The 17,422-nt window shown below is 55.8% G+C and overlaps 2 protein-coding genes across 10 annotated transcripts in view; both read left to right on the top strand.

Moving 5' to 3' along the window:
* Positions 1-10,187, top strand: part of MAPKBP1 (mitogen-activated protein kinase binding protein 1) — a 49,824-nt gene extending 39,637 nt beyond the window's left edge. For 6 of the 9 annotated variants that reach the window (XM_070583813.1, XM_070583773.1, XM_070583779.1 and 3 more), the window contains 17 exons: positions 161-231; positions 393-514; positions 798-873; positions 984-1,095; positions 1,273-1,336; positions 1,592-1,726; positions 1,923-2,059; positions 2,254-2,309; positions 3,416-3,652; positions 4,116-4,282; positions 4,515-4,660; positions 4,777-4,974; positions 5,143-5,227; positions 5,528-5,811; positions 6,036-6,632; positions 7,070-7,155; positions 7,775-10,187. In XM_070583813.1, coding sequence (XP_070439914.1) covers positions 161-231; positions 393-514; positions 798-873; positions 984-1,095; positions 1,273-1,336; positions 1,592-1,726; positions 1,923-2,059; positions 2,254-2,309; positions 3,416-3,652; positions 4,116-4,282; positions 4,515-4,660; positions 4,777-4,974; positions 5,143-5,227; positions 5,528-5,811; positions 6,036-6,632; positions 7,070-7,155; positions 7,775-8,002 — 2,801 coding nt within the window. In that variant the 3' untranslated portion in view covers positions 8,003-10,187. The remainder of the gene's footprint in view (positions 1-160; positions 232-392; positions 515-797; positions 874-983; positions 1,096-1,272; positions 1,337-1,591; positions 1,727-1,922; positions 2,060-2,253; positions 2,310-3,415; positions 3,653-4,115; positions 4,283-4,514; positions 4,661-4,776; positions 4,975-5,142; positions 5,228-5,527; positions 5,812-6,035; positions 6,633-7,069; positions 7,156-7,774) is intronic. The other 3 variants (XM_070583784.1, XM_070583793.1, XM_070583817.1) reach the window with 1 other exon arrangement.
* A 385-nt stretch (positions 10,188-10,572) lies between these two features.
* On the top strand, positions 10,573-17,243 carry JMJD7 (jumonji domain containing 7). The gene is made up of 8 exons (XM_008518613.2): positions 10,573-10,727; positions 14,416-14,569; positions 14,645-14,898; positions 15,257-15,313; positions 15,808-15,903; positions 16,112-16,188; positions 16,417-16,576; positions 16,704-17,243. Exons 1-8 carry the CDS (start codon positions 10,664-10,666, stop codon positions 16,790-16,792), a joined length of 951 nt encoding a protein of 316 aa, XP_008516835.1. The 5' UTR covers positions 10,573-10,663; the 3' UTR covers positions 16,793-17,243.
* The last annotated feature ends 179 nt before the right edge of the window (positions 17,244-17,422 follow it).

Raw genomic sequence — 17,422 nt, 5'->3', positions numbered from 1 at the left:
AAGGAAAGCCTAGCTTTGGAGGGATGCATTCTGATGTAATTGGTTGTCCCAGCCATGTAGAGTAGCTCGATAAGGGGAACATATGGAGGGAAGGCAGAGGAAAGGCAGGCCCCCCTTGTGGTGACAGCAGTGGGAACAGCTAGGCGCCCCTCCTTCATAGCCAGCGATGGGCAAGTCCGCATGATCAGCTGTGGAGCAGACAAGAGCATCTACTTCCGCACTGCCCAGAAGGTGAGGCTATGGGGCTTCCCTGCATGGAGCAGCGGGTTGGGGAGGGGCACGGTGGGGGTCTCTACCATTCCCCTACCTGAGGTTGCAAGAGGTGAAGGGAGGTAAAAGTAGGGCTCTCTGGGCCTGGTGAGGCATTTGGATGCAGGGTCTGTCCCCTGCAGTCTGGAGATGGAGTACAGTTTACACGGACACATCACGTGGTACGGAAGACGACCCTCTATGACATGGATGTGGAGCCCAGCTGGAAGTACACGGCCATCGGCTGCCAGGACCGAAATATTCGGTGGGCATCCCCTTCTCAGACCATCTGACCACATTCCTTCATGTCCGAGGGGGTCAGCTCTAGGCAGCTCAGTCCACATGTCTATCTTTTTGTCCAGGACTTTGTGCTCCCTTCAGCCTACAGAATGAGTACTTTGCCTCACCCAAGAGGCTGTAGCCCCTTTGGTGTTGGGGAGTGGCTCCCAGAGAAAACAGGGCTGGGAGTGAATGCTGACGTTTCTACCACCTAGGTGTGCTTGATTGTGACCTCCTCCTCATGTGAATGAGAGTGTGTTTCATTACAGGATCTTTAACATCAGCAGTGGGAAGCAGAAGAAGCTATTTAAAGGGTCACAGGGTGAGGATGGCACTCTGATTAAGGTAAGGGCCCAGTAGGATGGGCACCAGCTAGGGAAGCGGAGAACAGGGGTGCTACGTAGAGAGGGTCTGGTGCTTCCCATCCTCTTCTAGTTGTGTGTCCCACTCCTCAGGTGCAGACAGACCCCTCAGGGATCTACATTGCCACTAGCTGTTCTGACAAGAACCTCTCCATTTTTGACTTCTCTTCAGGAGAGTGCGTGGCCACCATGTTTGGCCACTCAGGTAAGTATAGCCCCAGTACTGTACCCCTGGAACTTTACTCTTTCTTCACTTAGTTTCGTGGGACCCAGCAGAGCTGCGTGCTCTTCTACTCCAACCAGCCCCCACCTCCACTGTTGGGACAGAAGCTTGGCTGGGACTTGAGGGTGGCTCATGGGCCATATTTTTTGTTCTTCACAGAGATTGTCACTGGCATGAAGTTTAGTAATGACTGCAAACATCTCATCTCTGTATCAGGGGACAGGTGAGCAGAAGCCAGCTTCCCTGAGACACACATTCTTCCTCTGTGCCACAAACACCCCGTTCCTTCCCCTCTCCTCACTTCAGTGATATCTCTGGGAAGTAGGGCTGAACAGAGATATTTCTTGGCTGGGCCTGACTGGCTCTAGAGGGTGGCTCTGGTTTCCTTGCCAGCCCATGGAAAAGGGGTAATAATGGTGTTGCCACCACCAGAGTCCTACCCTACCGCTCCTAACCCAACTCTGTGGCTCTTCCCCAGCTGCATATTCGTGTGGCGCCTGAGCTCTGAGATGACCATCAGCATGAGGCAGCGTCTGGCTGAGCTGCGCCAGCGTCAGCGAGGTGGCAAGCAGCAAGGGCCATCCTCTCCCCAAAGGGCTGCTGGACCCAACCGGTGAGAAGAGAGTATGGGATATGGGCATGTGGTGGGTGGGCATCCAGATTGCTCGCTGTGATCTCACTCCCTTCCTCTTTGCTCTGTATCTGCCATTCAGCAACTCTGTATCTCCCAACACCTGTTTCTCACACATAGACCCATGATGTTGGCCTCTTCCCCTACTGAGTTTCCTCTCCCCTTGTCTTGGACTCAGGCACGAGGCCCCATCTAAGCTCTCTGCTGGACCAGCTCTCTCATCAGATAGTGACAAGGAGGGAGAAGACGAGGGCACCGAAGAAGAAGAACTTCCAGCTCTCCCCATCCTTGCCAAGGGTACCAAGAAAGAGCTAGGTCTGTGGAAGTCTGGTATGGGGCCAGACAGGCACCAGTTGGCATAGTTTTGCCCTTTCTGGGACTGTGGGGGTGAGAACAGTGTGAACTAAGGAAACAAGCATCATTGTGGTCATGTAGGGTATGGGCTGGTGTGGGGCCAGGGCTCCCGGGTGGGTGGGTAGGAGACACTCTGATTGTCTGTCTCTGTCTAGCCTTGGTGCCCAGCCCGGCCCTGCCCCGAAGCCTGTCCCACTGGGAGATGAGTCGGGTGAGTCACTATGGTTAAAAACGCCCTTCCAAGGTTTCAAGAGGTGAAGGAAGTTGAAAGCAGGACTCTCTGGGCCTAGCAAGGCATTTGGGTGTAGGTTCTGCCCAAATGCTCCACTCCTTGTGTCCAAGGAAGGGTCTTATGCAGGAAGTTGGTGCAGCTGGGCTGGTCCCAGGTTAAGGATGATGAAGCCCAGGTATTTCCTTCCTGTGGGCCAGGCGAGGTGGCCTGCGAGGGTTAGTCACCACTATGGGAAGTGTTCCACTTGTTCAGCCTTCTGGGGGCCTGGGAGTAAATGTGGACAAAGAACAGGTAGAGGTGAAGGTAGGGAGTAGAAAAGCGGTGTCTGAGCTGAACAATTAGGACTAAAGTTAAGAAAATCAAAGATCCAAAGAGCAGAAATCTAGAGAAACTAGATTTCTAAAGACCCCAGGTTAAGAGGTAAGCTCAGAACTTCCAGAAAGTTAGTTAGAGGAAGAAGGCCATAAGAGGACCTACTGAGTGGCTGCTTCAGGGTAGCCAGCAGGAGGATGAAGGCTTTCAGAGCAGGCCCCGAGGCAGCCCAGCCCTCCCTTGTTCCGTGTGGAGATATCAAGCACCAGCACCTTCCGTCGTCAGCAGCAGTTCCATGGGACGATGGTGGCCTGGTATCTCTGGTGTGTCCTGACCAGGCCAGGGGTCTGAAGGCTGGGCTCTTGGTTTGTCCTTGGTGCTGTGCGTGGACTTGGGGGCCCCGTTGGGGCTGTTCTCAGAGTAGGGGACTTTTAGAGACTCCCAGCTCTGAGGTGTCCGTGATACTAGGTGAAGACTGAGACCAGAAGGTTCTCTAAGACAGGACGTAGAGTGAAGCTAAGAGCAGGAGCTCTGAAGCCAGACTGCATGAGGTGTAACCTGCAGGCAGGCCGCTTACTGTCTGTGGGACTTGGACAAGTTACTTAAGTCCCCTATGCTTCAGTTTTCTCATCTGTAAAAATAGAGATAATAATAGTACCTACTTCAGAAGGTCGTTGTGAGGTGCCTGGCATGCAGTAAGTGATATATGAGTGTTTGCTGATACTATATGTGATTGTTATTGTGACTTCTCTCCTACCCCTGCCCCACACCAGGCACAGGAGACGGTGGAGTTCCTGGACCCAGCTCCTGCAGCCAACCAGGGACCCAGAAGGAGGGGGCGCTGGGCTCAGCCAGGCGTGGAGCTCAGTGTTCGCTCCATGCTGGACCTGCGGCAGCTGGAGACACTGGCCCCAAGCCCTCGGGACCCTAGCCAGGACTCGCTGGCCATGACCCCATCTGGTCCTGGGAAGCATGGTCAGCAGGCCCCGGAAACCTCACATGCCAGTCAGGTGAGCCAGTTTTCTCCCAGCTCCCTAGAGATCTCTAAGCAGCCTTAGCCAGGCTTGTACCAACAGCTGGGGCCTGAGCACTGGTCCAGCTGTGCTTGCTCTGTCCCTGTGGCACACGGGTAGTCTGAACTGCAAAGTCAGGGTAGGGCTGGCTAGGCTGTGTGATATGGTGATTGGGGTGGAGAAGCAAAGGGTACCCTTTGTCCTGGGCTGGCTTCCCTGGAGGGCTCATGATATTAAGTCATGGCTGGAGGTTGGCAGCTCATAGTGCTAATATAGTTCTTCCAGAAGCTCAAGAACACTAGTTGGAACCCAGCCTGGCTTCTTGGTGTCTGTCCTCAGAGTTGGAGTATGCAGCTTCCCCTAGAATTGGTGCACACTAAATCCTTGCCCACCTTCATCTTTTTTCCTAGACCCTCTCTCACATCAGCAAGCCCAGTAACATCCCTCTGTGTGTTCCCAGAGTGAAAATCTCCCTCGGCTTCAGCATTCCCAACCCTGTTCCTGCCCCCACCTTATCCGATTGTTATCCCAAGAGGAAGGGGTCTTTGCCCAAGATCTGGAGCCTGCACCCATCGAAGATGGTATTGTCTACCCAGAGCCGAGTGACAGCCCCACCCTGGATACCAGGCAAGGATCCTGCCCTCACCAGACCTCTGGGGCCATGGAGCCCCCAGTCTTCCCTTCCCTCCAAGTGTTCTTTAGTTAGGGGAGGGCTGGCCCCAGGGTACTCAGCGCTTGCCCACCACTGTACCACTGCCTCATCCCCAGTCCTACCCACAGGTGGGGGAGAAGGAAGGCAGGAGGCCAGTGCTCACCCCTGCTCACTGCCTCTCTTTTCCCCTGCTGGCCTTCCTGGCAGTGAGTTTCAGGTGCAGGCACCAGCCCGAGGGACTCTAGGAAGAGTGTACCCAGGCAGCAGAGGCTCAGAGAAGCACAGCCCTGATAGTGCCTGCTCTGTGGATTTCAGCAGCAGCCGCCTTTCCAGCCCTGAGCACCCTAATGAAGGTGAGGCTGCAGTGCTGAGGGAGGGCTAGGACCATGCAGTGGACTGAGGTGGGAGTGGAGGCTCTGGTGAGAGATGGGTGCAGCATGATGCTTCTCTCCCCGTCCCCCACATCCAGACTCTGAGAGCACGGAGCCCCTGAGTGTGGATGGCATTTCCTCAGACCTTGAAGAGCCAGCTGAGGGTGATGAGGAAGAGGAGGAAGAGGAGAGAGGCACTGGCTCCTGTGGGCTGCAGGAAGGCAGCCCCCACACCCCAGACCAGGAGCAGTTTCTAAAACAGCACTTTGAGACTCTGGCCAATGGGGCTGCTCCAGGTGTGGTCAGAGGGCCAGTATTTGGTCACTGCAGTCTGCCCTTTGCCCCTCCTTGCCTGGCTGAGAGGGAGGGTCCAAGGGCAGGCCATGGCCTGGGGTTGCTTGCTAGGGGAGGTAGAATCTGGGGCAAGGGCTTGCTTCAATTTGTGATTTCTGTCACCCTGACAGGGGGCCCAGTCCGAGTACCAGAGAGGACAGAGTCTCGGAGCATCTCTTCACGATTCCTGTTGCAAGTGCAGACACCCCCACTCAGGTACCTGTCCTCACAGCAGCTCTCACTCTCCTGCAGGGAGCTCCGACTCTCCTCACCTCCCTGTGCTCCCAATAGGCCCATCCTGCCCCTGGGGCAGCACACAGCCCTCCTCTCCAAGGCTTCTGTCTCCCCATGCCCAATAGTATTTTGCACTCCAAGTTTTGGGACAACAGGCCTGGCTGGCTTTGTGCCTGCCCTTCTCTCCTAGCTCCTCTCTAATGCTGTGAGAGCTTCTCCTCATCTTGGCAGGGAGGAGCCCTGAGCCTTCTCTGGGCCTTCTTCTATGTTTCCTCCCTCTAGGGAACCATCCCCATCTTCCTCAAGCCTGGCACTGACGTCGAGACCAGTCCAGGTGCCACAGGCTTCTGATGAGCAGCTGAGAGGCAATGGTGCCAATCCTCCAGGAGCACCCCCAGAGGCAGAGCCCTACGCTGGAAACCCTGGCCCCCAGCAGGCAGCTCCTGTGCTGTTGCCACGACGCCGTCTCAACCCAGACAGCAGCTGGGCCCCCAAGAGAGTGGCTACAGCCAATTCCTTAGGTGGACTCCAGAAAGCCCAGTCTGTGCAGAGTCTGGTGCCACAGGGTGAGGAGCCAGTGTGCTCAGCTCCAGGGTGCGGGGCATGTGGTGCACTTGAGCATGCTAGAGGAAGGAGGGCCAGGTGAAGCCTTGATGTGTCACTGTGCTTGCCACTGGGTGTCCCTTAAGTGGGTATATACAGGGCACAGCAGCTCCTAAGGAACTGAGCATTAGCATCTGGGACATCTTCCTCACCACCTGACCTGCATATATCTCTGTCTCTTCTGCAGATGAGGCCCCTCCACCAGGCCCATTGCTCATACGGGGGATGGAAGCTCAAGAGGGCCTGCGCTCCCTGCCCCAGGCTGATGGGCGGCTGTCTCGGCCACACTCCTACCAGAATCCCACCACCAGTTCTATGGCCAAGATATCCCGCAGCATCTCTGTTGGGGAGAACCTGGGCCTGGTGGCCGAACCTCAAGCTCCTGCCTCCATCCGAGTTTCACCACTGAGCAAGCTAGCCCTGCCCACCCGGGCTCACTTGGTCCTTGACATCCCAAAGCCACTGCCTGATCGACCCACCCTGGCCACATTCTCACCTGTTACAAAGGGCCGGGCTCCTGGTGAGGCAGAACAGCCTGGCTCTCCAGCAGGCCTAGGAAAGGCTCACAGTACATCTGAGAGGCGGGCCTGTTTGGGAGAGAGTACCACTTCCAAACCTAGGACAGGGTGCCAGGCTCAGCGTGGGCTCAACATCCCATGTGCCCAGCAACTGCCGGTCAGCAGTCTCTTCCGAGGCCCTGAGAACTTGCAACCCCCACACCCTGAGAAGACTCCCAGCCCCATGGAATGCACCAGGCCAAGGGCAGCCCTGAGCCAGGACTCAGGTGTGCACAGCTCCTCAGCTCTCATCTCCTGCCCCATCCTTTCTCTCCTGTCTCTGTTGGCCGCTCTCTGGCTCCACCCTATTTCTGTGCATCCAGCCTATGGCGTTTATCGTCTTGTCTGCTCCTGTCTCGGTCCATAAGTCACACCCCTGATGGTGAGACACTCCTGCCAATCTTCATGATCTCCCTGTGACCCATTTGCCCCTTCAGTGCCTTCTGGCCCCTGGGGCTGGTGCTGGCTCTTTCCTCTGGACCTTGTTTTCTGTGTGGTTTGGGAGGGTGTTGGGAAGGAAGGAGGCAAGAGGAAAGGACTGAGGGCAAGTAGAGGGGGTGTGATGTGGGGAGGTAGGCCTCTCCTGCTCTGAGCGGCCCCTGGGTGGGGAGGCCTGAAAGGGCAGCTTTGCTGGGCCTTCCTGAACTGAATCTGTCCCTCCCAGAACCAGCAGTGAGCCTGGAGCAGTGCGAACAACTTGTGGCAGAGCTCCAGGGCAATGTGCGCCAGGCTGTGCGGCTCTACCATTTGGTATGTGTTGGTTACCCACCACAGGGAGACAGAGCATGTCAGGAGGGCTAGCTGAGACTCCAGAACATAATGATAAGGCTTTTCCACTGACGGATGGGTGGGGCAATCAAGAACATTCTGAGTAAGCAAGTGGGTTAGAGGCCAGGCCAAGCCTCTTGAACTGAGCACCTATTAGTCATTTCTGGCTAAGAACTGGAGACTTCCTCAGACAGGAGGGTGGGGTGTAGAGAGCCCACGTGTCCTAGTTTGCTCAGGATCATCCCGGTTTATGCCTGTTGTCCCAGTGTAATTATTAATAGCATCCTTTTTAATATTCAGAAACTATTTGCCCCCTCCCCACCAAGATAGGGGACAGTTCAGCAGGGCCCAAGCCTTGAAAGAGGAGTTGCTACCAAGACGTAGATGGTGCCATAATCTGAAGGGTTCCTCCTTTGGGGTTATCCCCAGAGTCTACCTCCATCCCATAGCCTCTGGTCATAGTTGCTGATCTTGGAGCCAGCTGGGCGTGCAGTCCCTTCTCTGGGGGCAGGCTAGACCCAGGCGGGGCTCCTCTCTATTATACATCTGTTGACAGGCCCCTCCACTGTTCCTCCAACTCACTTCCGGGGTCCCGTTGCAGGTGGCTGGCTGCAAGACGCCCTCAGCAGACCAAAGTCGCATCACTCAGCTCCTCAGAAACACCTTCTCTTCACTACGGCAGGAGCTAGAGGCCCTGGCCGGGGCAGTGTTGTCCAGCCCAGGAGGGAGCCCTGGGGCTGTGGGGGCTGAGCAAACACAGGCCCTGCTAGAACAATACTCAGAGCTGCTGCTTCGAGCTGTGGAGCGTCGCATGGAACACAGACTCTGAGTCTCAGAAGCTTGTCCCAAGTGAATGCTCCCCCTTTTCCAAACTGTAGTCCCTCCTCCACTCACCAAAACCTGTGGGCGTACTTGGAGTGGATAGTAGGGATCAGTGCTCAGAGGGGAAGCAGCTTTCCCAGCAGCTCCTCGTGGGGCCCCTGTATTTATTAATTTATTTCCTTGACCGTTGCCTCACTTTCTTGGGACTCCTGCCTCCACAGCCCCTCCAGTGGCTCATGCAGGGGTAGGTCTTAGGTTTTTGTCATCTTGGTGCTGTGAGGAGTAGGAGGGCAGCCTGCCCCATCTGGGCGAAATCGGGAAGGGCTGGCCCTCTCTTCTTAGAAGCCATTTGAAATTACTGCAGGGATCAGCTCCCTGGGGTGGAGCACACACAGGGTATTTGGTGGGGTAGAGGTGAGAGGCAGTGTAGTGTTCAGTGCCCTCCAGCCAACAGCAGAGCTTCACCTCTACCTCCACTTCCCCTCCCACACCAGCTGCACTCCCCTGGCTGCCAGAGCGGGGCTTGTCTGTCTTCCCCAGTTCCTGGCAGTTCAGAAAGGCAGAGCCCTCTGGCCCAGGGTGTTCCCAGCCGAGTTGTTAGCAAAGTCTGAGCCCCCGCATTCCACTCCCGTTCCCCTGCAAGGGGGCCCTATTATTGTCTCTCTCCCTGTGCCCCCTTTCTCTCCTGGCCAGAACTTGTGGAGCCAGCTGTGGGACGTTGCTGCAGGACAGTAGAGCCCTCTCCTGGGCAAACATGAAGCCCTGGCCCCCTTTCCTTGGCCCCTTGGTCTTTCCTGTCCTCCAACCCTGGTCCCCTCCAACCCTGACAAGCCCAGAGGCCACCTTCTCCCTGCATCCTGAGTGATGCTCAGTCAGAAGCCTGTTGGAACTTCCCTCATGGTTTACAGGGTGCTGGCCCACCTTCTAAGGACCTTGGCCACAGATGCAATCTTACACATGCACGCACGAGTGTTCATTGCTAGAGTACTTGGCTGGCTGATGTGTGCCTGGTTTCCTCTCTTCCCCTGCCCCAGCTTCACCACCCTGGCTCATGTGGAACTCCTATCAAGGAGCATGAAAGGGGATTCAGGTTTACACACTAAACCTGAATTCTGGATTCTTGGTGTCCACAACCTAGCTGACGTGAGATGATGGCCTGTAGGGAACCAGGTTTGGGTAGAAGGAGCCTCCTCAAAGGGAGTGCTGGGCACCCAGGGTGCTCTGGATATGGGAGATTGAGGGGAGGGAGGCATGTGGAACTGCAGCAGGGGCCAAGAGACACACTGGAAGGGTAGTAGGCGGGACAGGTAAGTGGTAGAGGTGAGGGGATAGATTAGAATTAGAGGGCAGTTGTTAGGAGTGAGGGGAAGGAGATGGGGCAGAGAGGGCAGGTAGAGTAGGACCAAATAGTGAGGCAGTTGTTGAAGAGCTCGGGTGAAGAACATGTGTCTCTGGGCCCCGCTGCTTCCCTCTGCCTCAGGTAAGTCAGGGCAGGTTTAGCGCAGCTCCTGGCCAAAAAAGCCCATTCTCTCATGGACAGACCTTTGGACCCTGCTCACCCTATAGGCAGAGGCGTAGGAAGAAATTGGATTCTGAAGGGTGCCCAGATCTGTTTGCTTCACCCTGAGTGCAGCAGAACAGATGTAACCTGTTTCACCCCACTATTTGCTACCCCACCTGCATGGTTCAACTACAGAGAAATCCTGGCCCCAAGAACCCTTGCAGCTGAGGGTGGAGCCCTGGCAGGGCTGCAGCTGCTCTTGTGAGGGTTAGAAATCCACCGCCACTCTCCGAACCGGCACACGAGCCACAGCCCACCCAAAATACGCCTCGGGCCTGGGCCTCTGGGCTGGGTTCTTAGCGATCCTCAGCCAGCCTGTCCCTCGAGAGGAGGGAGCTACACTCCTGCTAAGGTTTGTGAGAAGGTGGCCGCCCTTTCCCTACCCCTAGCCCAGTGTGGGGCTCCTGAGGCCGGGTTGGCGCCCGTCCCCTTCTGCATGTCTGAGGCCACTGGCAACTGCCGCCCCGTCCAGATTTACCCTGACCCAGTTTTGAAAGCCCTTTATTTATAACTTTTATACTTTGTCAGACCCTGGCGCTTCCCTCCCCAAATCTCACGGGGCAGAGGCTGTTTTTAACATGTCCATTTGTATTGATGTATGAACTCGTCAATAAACACAATCATTTGTTAACTCTGGGATGCCAGCGAGTGGGTCAGGCAAGAAAAGGCATAGCTTCTTACTCGCCGCTTGGACAGCAGAATCCGCTGTGCGCCGGAGGGCCGTGGGGAGGCAGTGGTTCGAGGCAGCGGGATTCTAGCGGCGGGAGCAGGACGACGCCTCGAGGAGGGCCTCCGGGGGGGGCGGTTGCGTGAGCTGGAGCCGCGGCGTCAGGCCTCAAGGGTAGCGGGGCCTCCGGGCCCTGTCTCAAGGGAGGAGGGCGGGGCCTCAGGGCCGTGTCCGAGGCGGGACGGGGCCTCGGGGGCCAGGGCTCTAAAAGAGGGCGGGGCCTCCGGGTCCGGGCTCGAGAAGGAAAGGGCGAGGCCTCGGGGCGGTGTCCCGAGGAGGGGGGCGGGGCCTCGGGCCCGGACTTAACAGGAGAGGGCGGGGCCTCGGGGCCGGGTCCCGAGGAGCGGTGGGCGGGGCCTCGAACCGGCAGCCCCGGCGTCATGGCGGAGGCGGCTTTGGACGCCGTGCGGAGGGAGTTACGAGAATTCCCGGCCGCGGCAAGGGGTGAGTGAGTTAGCTCAGAAGCTTTGGCGTCCTTACTTCGCCCGCCGAACAACCTCAGGACACGGGAGGGGCCTTGGGTATGCCGGGAACCCGGTCCCGGAGTCGGGTGCGCCCTGGTCCTTGCTGGGCCGCTGACACCAGGGTGCACCCTAGTTCTGGTGCTCAAGGAGCTCAGAACTGCACGTGACTGGTGATGGCCCCTCTCGGATCACGCTTCTGTCGCACACCCCGCCCCCCCAGCCCCATGAGTGAGTCCTCACCTCCCTTCTTCCCGTGTTCGCCCATCCTCATGGCTTCCTGGGGTGACTATTGAAATTATTTCCAAGACCTGGTCCAGCTTTACTTAACCTGGATGCTATCCTATTCCCATAGTCAGCCTCGCACTGCATAATCGGGCAGTCTGTTGCCCTTCCCTGCCTTTCCTGTGGTGTTCTTCTTCAGGTGGTCGGATTCTCCCTCTCTGAAACCCTGCTGGAAGTCTGTTCTGGAAGAGACTCCTCTAAGCTAGGAAGGGTGCGGAGCTTTGGGGGGATTGTAGGCAGTGACCCCTGGCTCTTCCGCTGCTTGGTTTCTTGTTTTTCTCCCTCTCTGCCTTCCTCCCTCCCTCATCTCTATTTTTAAGGATTTCTTACTGCTGAATAGCAACACAGGCACGTGGTTTAAAAAACAACGGGTGTATAACCTAAAGTAAGCCTCCTTCCAGAAATACCGTGTTTATATCCACGCAGACATATGACTACATAACTCCCTTCTTATGGAAACGGTAGCCTGCCAAACACACTCTTCTGCACTATGTCCTTGAAGATCATTCCATATCCTTCTAGCTCAATCTTAATCACACTGTTGTTTTCAATAATGCTGCAGCAAATACTTTGAGTATTCATTTAAGACATATTTATTAAGTACCTCAATGTGCCAGGCTCTGTTCGTCGTGTTTAGGGTACATCACTGAACAAAACAAACCTCTGCCCTTGTAGAGTTTACAGTCTAAGTGAGGAGACTGACAGCCATCGGCACAGGAAATGAGTAAATTATGTACTAGAAGAGCTATGTTAGAAGACAAGTGCTATGGGGAAAAAAGTAAAGCAGAATAATGGGGCTCAGGATGTCGGGGTGGGGGCATGTTACGAGTTTAGATGGTCAGGGTAGGTAGGCCTCCTTGATAAGGTGACATTTGAGCACAGACTTGAAGAAGGAGAGCGTGAGCCTCACAGACATCTGAGAGAAGAGCCTTCCAGGTAGAGGACAGGGCTGGGCAAATGCTCTAAGGCGTGAGAGTGCCTGGTGGGTTCAGGGAACATTGAAAGGCCAGTATGCTTGGAGCAGTCTGTGCACATGAGTACGCCAGTATTTTCCTTGGTTAAATTCCTAGCAGAAGAATTCTTGGGCCAAAGGAATTGTTTGGATCCCTTTTCAAATTCTGTCACTTTGAAGCCCCCAGAGGGAACAGTGGCCATTCTCTAAAGGAAATCTATTAAATGGTGAGAAAGTAAAACAAATAATTGCAGAAAATCCAAAAGGTAAGAAAAGAAAAAAAAAAAAAAAGGCAGTTTCTACATGTTTTAAGAATCCCAGTGAGAACAATAAGGAGATTTCCTGAGCCCAGATCACCTCCCAAGGTGGCTGCTTTGGTGAACTGGTATGATTGGGAAGGCCCTTGCCAGATTCCTCCCCCTCACTCCCTTATCTACGTGGCAGGTTCCATCTTGCCTCTCTAGCCAGTGAAACAAGCACACATGCCAGCTCTTTCCTTGGCCCACCAGAGGCTTCCCACTCAGTTCCAATTTTTTTTTTTTTTTGAGGAAGATTGGCCCTGAGCTAACATCTGTGCCTATCTTCCTCTACTTTATATGTGGGACGCCTACCACAGCATGGCTTGGTAAGTGGTGGATAGGTCCACGCCTGGGATCTGAACTGTTGAACCCTGGGCCGCTGAAGTGGAGCACACACACTTAACCGCTGTGCCCCCGTGCCGGCCCCTCAGTTCCAATTTTTGATCTAAAGACATTCACTTTCCGACTGATTGGAAGGCAGGGATGACGGGTGTGGAAATGCAGTTATGAGAGAACATGACCTCAGAGGTGAAAATAACTGCAGTAGCTGTTCAGAGTAGGATGCAGTCACTGCCCATTGGGGGCCAAGACATTCAGGCTCTGTAGACTTCCAGGATGAAGGTAACAAAGCAAAGCCCTGTGCCAGGAGAAAGACATTCCAGTCTGAGTGAGCAGCAGGAACAAAGTTTGGCACCCCTTGAGTAGAGAGTGTGTGGTAAGGGGCAGGCACCAGACAGGAGGAAACCAGACTGGAAAAGTAGGTTGGTCCTGATCACAGAGCACCTTGAGTGCATGCCAGGGCAGACTGGATTTCGTGAGGAGTAGTGGTAAGACATCAAAGGATTTTTTACTAGGGGCGTGACAAGATGAGATTGCACTTTAGGAAAATGACTGGGGCCAGGGTGAGGGATGCTTTGAGAGGGAGTGGAATTAAGCCAAGAAAACCAGTTGTTCACTGCAAGATCTATCCAGCCAGAAGATGTTGGAGACTTTCATTCTACCATTAAGCAAATATTTACTGAGCACCTACTATGTGCTAGGTAGTATTCTAGGTGTCAGGGATACGTCAGTGAACAAGACAAGCATCCCTGTCATCAGGGGACTTACATTCTAGCAAGAGAGAGAGACCAATTAACAGTTTGGATAAGTGAAACATCTAGTGTGTTAGATGATGACAAATGATAGAAAAAAAGGCTAGGGGTTCAAGGATTGCTGGGGGCAGGTTACAATTTTAAGAAGGGTGGCCAGGGAAGGGAGCCTCATCGAAGTGACATTTGAGGACCCCGAGGAGGTAGTTTGAACGTGGATACCACCAGAAGAAAGAAGGAGAGGATGGTTTGAGAGACATAGAAAGTAGAATCAAAAGGACACCATCAATAGGATGACAAGAGTGAGGGAGAAGGAAGAGCCCAAAAGAGATTTTTATTAAGAGTGGCACAAGGCCACTACAGACATCTGCACAGGTGGTACACGGCTCAGCCCGCAACGTGCCCAAGTGCACATGGCAGTGCATGTGTCTGAGGACGGTGATGCTGTTGAGTAAGACTGAAAACACAGTTCAGCCCTTGCTTTTCCTCCACTAGTTTTGTGTAGTAGTCTGTCTCCCCAGTTAGGTTGTAAGCTTCTTGAGGTGATGCTTGGATCACCCCTTAATACCTCCACATTGGCCGAGCCAAGTACTGAGCACATTCTGGGTGCTCAGTAAATAGGACTCTTGGAGGGTGCTTTCAACCCGCCCACGCTAGCCCGTGGCTGTACACACTCTGGAGCTCTCAACTCCGCCTCAGTGGCTGACTTTCCTCGTGGATGCTAGGAGGTTGGCCACTCTAGAGTGGGAAAGCCAAGGGTCCACTGTGCAGAGCTGGACATGGCCCCATGGAGGGTTTGGGTTGTGGACTGAGCAGCAGCCCCTGGCCCTGTGGACTCTTATGGCCCATCCTGGTGTGTTTGTGGGTGCTTCATGCCTTCTCCCTTAAGTTTCCCTCCTCATTCTTCAGTTCGTGGTTGTCCCCTGGTCACCTGTGGGCCTTGCTCAGTGACAGAGTATGGCCCCAGGGAGGGCATCTCTTATGCAGGCAGTGGGGCAGGGACTGGAGGCTGTTGGCTTCAGCACCCCACCCCCTTCTTTCTCTCAGAGCTCAGTGTGCCTCTTGCTGTGCCCTACCTGGACGAGCCCCCCACTCCACTGCACTTCTACCGGGACTGGGTCTGCCCCAACAAGCCCTGCATTATCCGCAATGCCCTGCAGCACTGGCCGGCCCTCCAGAAGTGGTCCCTTCCCTACCTCAGGTGGGGGCTGCCCTGGGTGGGATTGGGGGTGGTGCTTTGGGCATCTGGGCGTGGGCTGAATGTCCATTCCTCCAGAGCCACAGTGGGCTCCACAGAAGTGAGCGTGGCCGTGACGCCAGATGGTTACGCGGATGCTGTGCGAGGGGACCGCTTTGTGATGCCTGCTGAGCGCCGCCTGCCCCTGAGTTGTGTGCTGGACGTGCTGGAGGGCCAAGCCCAACACCAAGGGGTCCTCTATGTGCAGAAGCAGTGCTCCAATCTGCCCACTGAGCTGCCACAGCTGCTGCCTGATGTGGAGCCCCATGTGCCCTGGGCCTCCGAGGCGCTGGGTGAGTGGAGGCGGGGGCTGAACAGGGAAGAGATGGGAAGGAAGGAGTCCACCCTCCTTGCTGCTTCTCTCCCTGTGCTGAGGACTTGGCCCCTACTCTCGGCCCCACAGGGTCAAGTTCCCCGGTCCCCACGTCATATGGACAAACTACTGAAGATTGCTGCCCTTCCTTCCACCCCAGGGGACGGAGGGAGGGCCCTCCCAAGCTCACCCACCTCTGCTCCTTCTCCCTGTTCTCTCCCTGGAGCCCCTCTGCTCCCTGCTCAGGTTCTGGCCCGGCGCCACTGCATGGTGGTTATTTCCATCTTGGCCTTCAGGGACACCCACTCCTAACTTACCCTCTTCCCTCTGACATGCAGGAAAGATGCCTGATGCTGTGAACTTCTGGCTGGGGGAGGCAGCTGCAGTGACATCTTGTAGGTGTCGGGAATGCAAAGATCGGGGAGGGGGTGAGGGAGGAGAGAAGGGGAGGCCAAGAGTGGAAGACTGGGCCTGGATAGAAGTCGAACTGACTGCTCTTTAAGATTTCCTCTGGGATTCTGGGGCTCAGGTACAACAGAGAGCCAGCCCTGACTGCTCAGATGGGGGAAGTACTCATGGCATTGGGGATGGAGAGCACTATTTCTTCTAGATCCCTAGAAAGCTCTCCTAGGCCAGCTGGGTCAGAGGGTAGACTCTGGAGAATCCTGTTTGCATTAATTTTCCTCTGGTAAATATGAGCCCAGGGCCTGGTGAGCATCAAGCCTCTGATGGGCAGAAGTCTGAAATCCCCGCCAGATTCCTTGGCACCCCCTTGAGGCTACTCCAACTTTGCATGCTCTTCTATTTCACTGTAAGCTGTCTTGGGGTGCAAGGCCCCTCCTGTGCCCCGCCCGTCATAACCCTGCCCCATGGGCCTTTGTGTTGGCAGTACATAAGGACCACTATGAGAACCTCTACTGTGTGGTCTCGGGAGAGAAACACTTTCTGTTACATCCGCCCAGTGACCGGCCCTTCATCCCCTACGGTAGGGGGCACAGCCTGCAGGGGCTGGGGATCAGGTGGCCCAAGGTAGAGGAGGGCAGCGAGGGCCCCAGGCATGAGGTGTGGACTCAGTGTCTCCACTGCACGAGGACCCCTGACCCTCTTGCTCCTGCACCCAAGGAACAGGTGAGGGTGGCTGGCAAGCCCCAGGCCATTTGAGGTTTCCCACACCTTTCTCCCTCTGGCTTCAGAGCTGTACACACCAGCAACCTACCAGCTAACTGAAGAGGGCTCCTTTACGTTGGTGGATGAAGAGGCCATGGAGAAGGTGTCTGTCTTGTTCCTGGGACCTGGGCACAGGGAAGGGTGGGAGCCTGGGCTCTGAGGAGCAGGCACAAAAGAGTTGGGGAGGTGGCACTTTGCTCTGAGGAATTCCTAAGTCTGGGGCCTCCCAGTGCTGAGCAGGGTAGGGCCTGTGGTCTTTACCTTTGGAAGGGACACAGCTGGAAGGCCTGGGGACTTTGGGCCTGCTCCCTGGCATCCATTGTGTCCCCAGGTGCCCTGGATCCCACTGGACCCCTTGGCTCCGGATCTGGCCCAGTACCCCAGTTACAGTCAGGCCCAGGCCCTTCGCTGCACGGTGCGGGCTGGTGAGATGCTCTACCTGCCGGCCCTGTGGTTCCACCATGTCCAGCAGTCCCATGGCTGCATTGCTGGTAAGGAGCTGCCCAGGTCTCCCAGGGGCAGCCCTGTCCAGGTGCAGCAGGGCATCTGGGGGATGGGCTGGGGAGGCTGTAGGTTAGAGGAGGGGCCCTTATGCTCAGGTCTCCCTTCTTGCCACAGTGAATTTCTGGTATGACATGGAGTATGACCTCAAGTACAGTTACTTCCAGCTGCTCGACTCCCTCACAAAGGCCTCAGGCCTTGACTGATGGAGCCCTGGTGAACAGTGCCAACAACAACTCTGGGAAAAGGTTGAACCCTTCCTGGGCCGGGTCCATTCTGGAGGCAACCTGGAGTGAGGCGTGCTGGCTGCCGGCCCAGCTCGGCTTGGGATCAGCTATGGAGGATTCCGGGAGGCAGTCTGGAGGCCCAGGAGGTGCCAGGCAGGTCTGGGTGTGGGCTCCCAGGAAGTTGCCACACAGGTGAGGCTGCAGCCTGTAATGGAGGAGGAGCAGGGCTGCAGGTGCAGCACCGCCACTCGCCAGCACTGTGGCCGTGACCTTGGGAGAGCTGCTGCCACAGAGCATTGGTGTCCTGTCTGTAAGATGGAGATAATGATGGTTCCTACCTCCTGGGGTGTTGTGAGGCTTGGAGGTGACATCTGTGTGGAGGTCATGGGGCTGGCATGGCAGAAGTGGTCAATAAAAGGCGGCTGTGGTTCGTGTGTGCTGTGACTCCCTCTCACATTTGCCTCCCATGGTCTGGGGAGGGCTGGAAGGTTCACGTAAACATTTCAGGGTGACCCTGGTTGGGGCTGACAGCTGGGTCCAGGCCTGAGCCTGAGGAGCTTTGCTGCCAAGACCCTTCTGTCCCTGACAGCCATCACAGCCCCTCTTGGG

Source organism: Equus przewalskii, chromosome 1 (genome assembly GCF_037783145.1).
Source record: "Equus przewalskii isolate Varuska chromosome 1, EquPr2, whole genome shotgun sequence".
NCBI classification, from domain to species: domain Eukaryota; kingdom Metazoa; phylum Chordata; class Mammalia; order Perissodactyla; family Equidae; genus Equus; species Equus przewalskii.
The sequence above is the reverse complement of the archived record's forward strand: the minus strand, read 5'-3'. Positions and strand labels throughout refer to the sequence as shown.

Excerpts from the sequence above, each read along its gene's own strand:
- JMJD7 (XM_008518613.2), top strand. The coding sequence starts at position 10,664 with ATGGCGGAGGCGGCTTTGGACGCCGTGCGGAGGGAGTTACGAGAATTC. Across the intron at positions 10,728-14,415 it reads ATTCCCGGCCGCGGCAAGGG|AGCTCAGTGTGCCTCTTGCT; the intron begins GTGAGTGAGTTA and ends TCTTTCTCTCAG. Across the intron at positions 15,904-16,111 it reads CCGGCCCTTCATCCCCTACG|AGCTGTACACACCAGCAACC; the intron begins GTAGGGGGCACA and ends CTCTGGCTTCAG.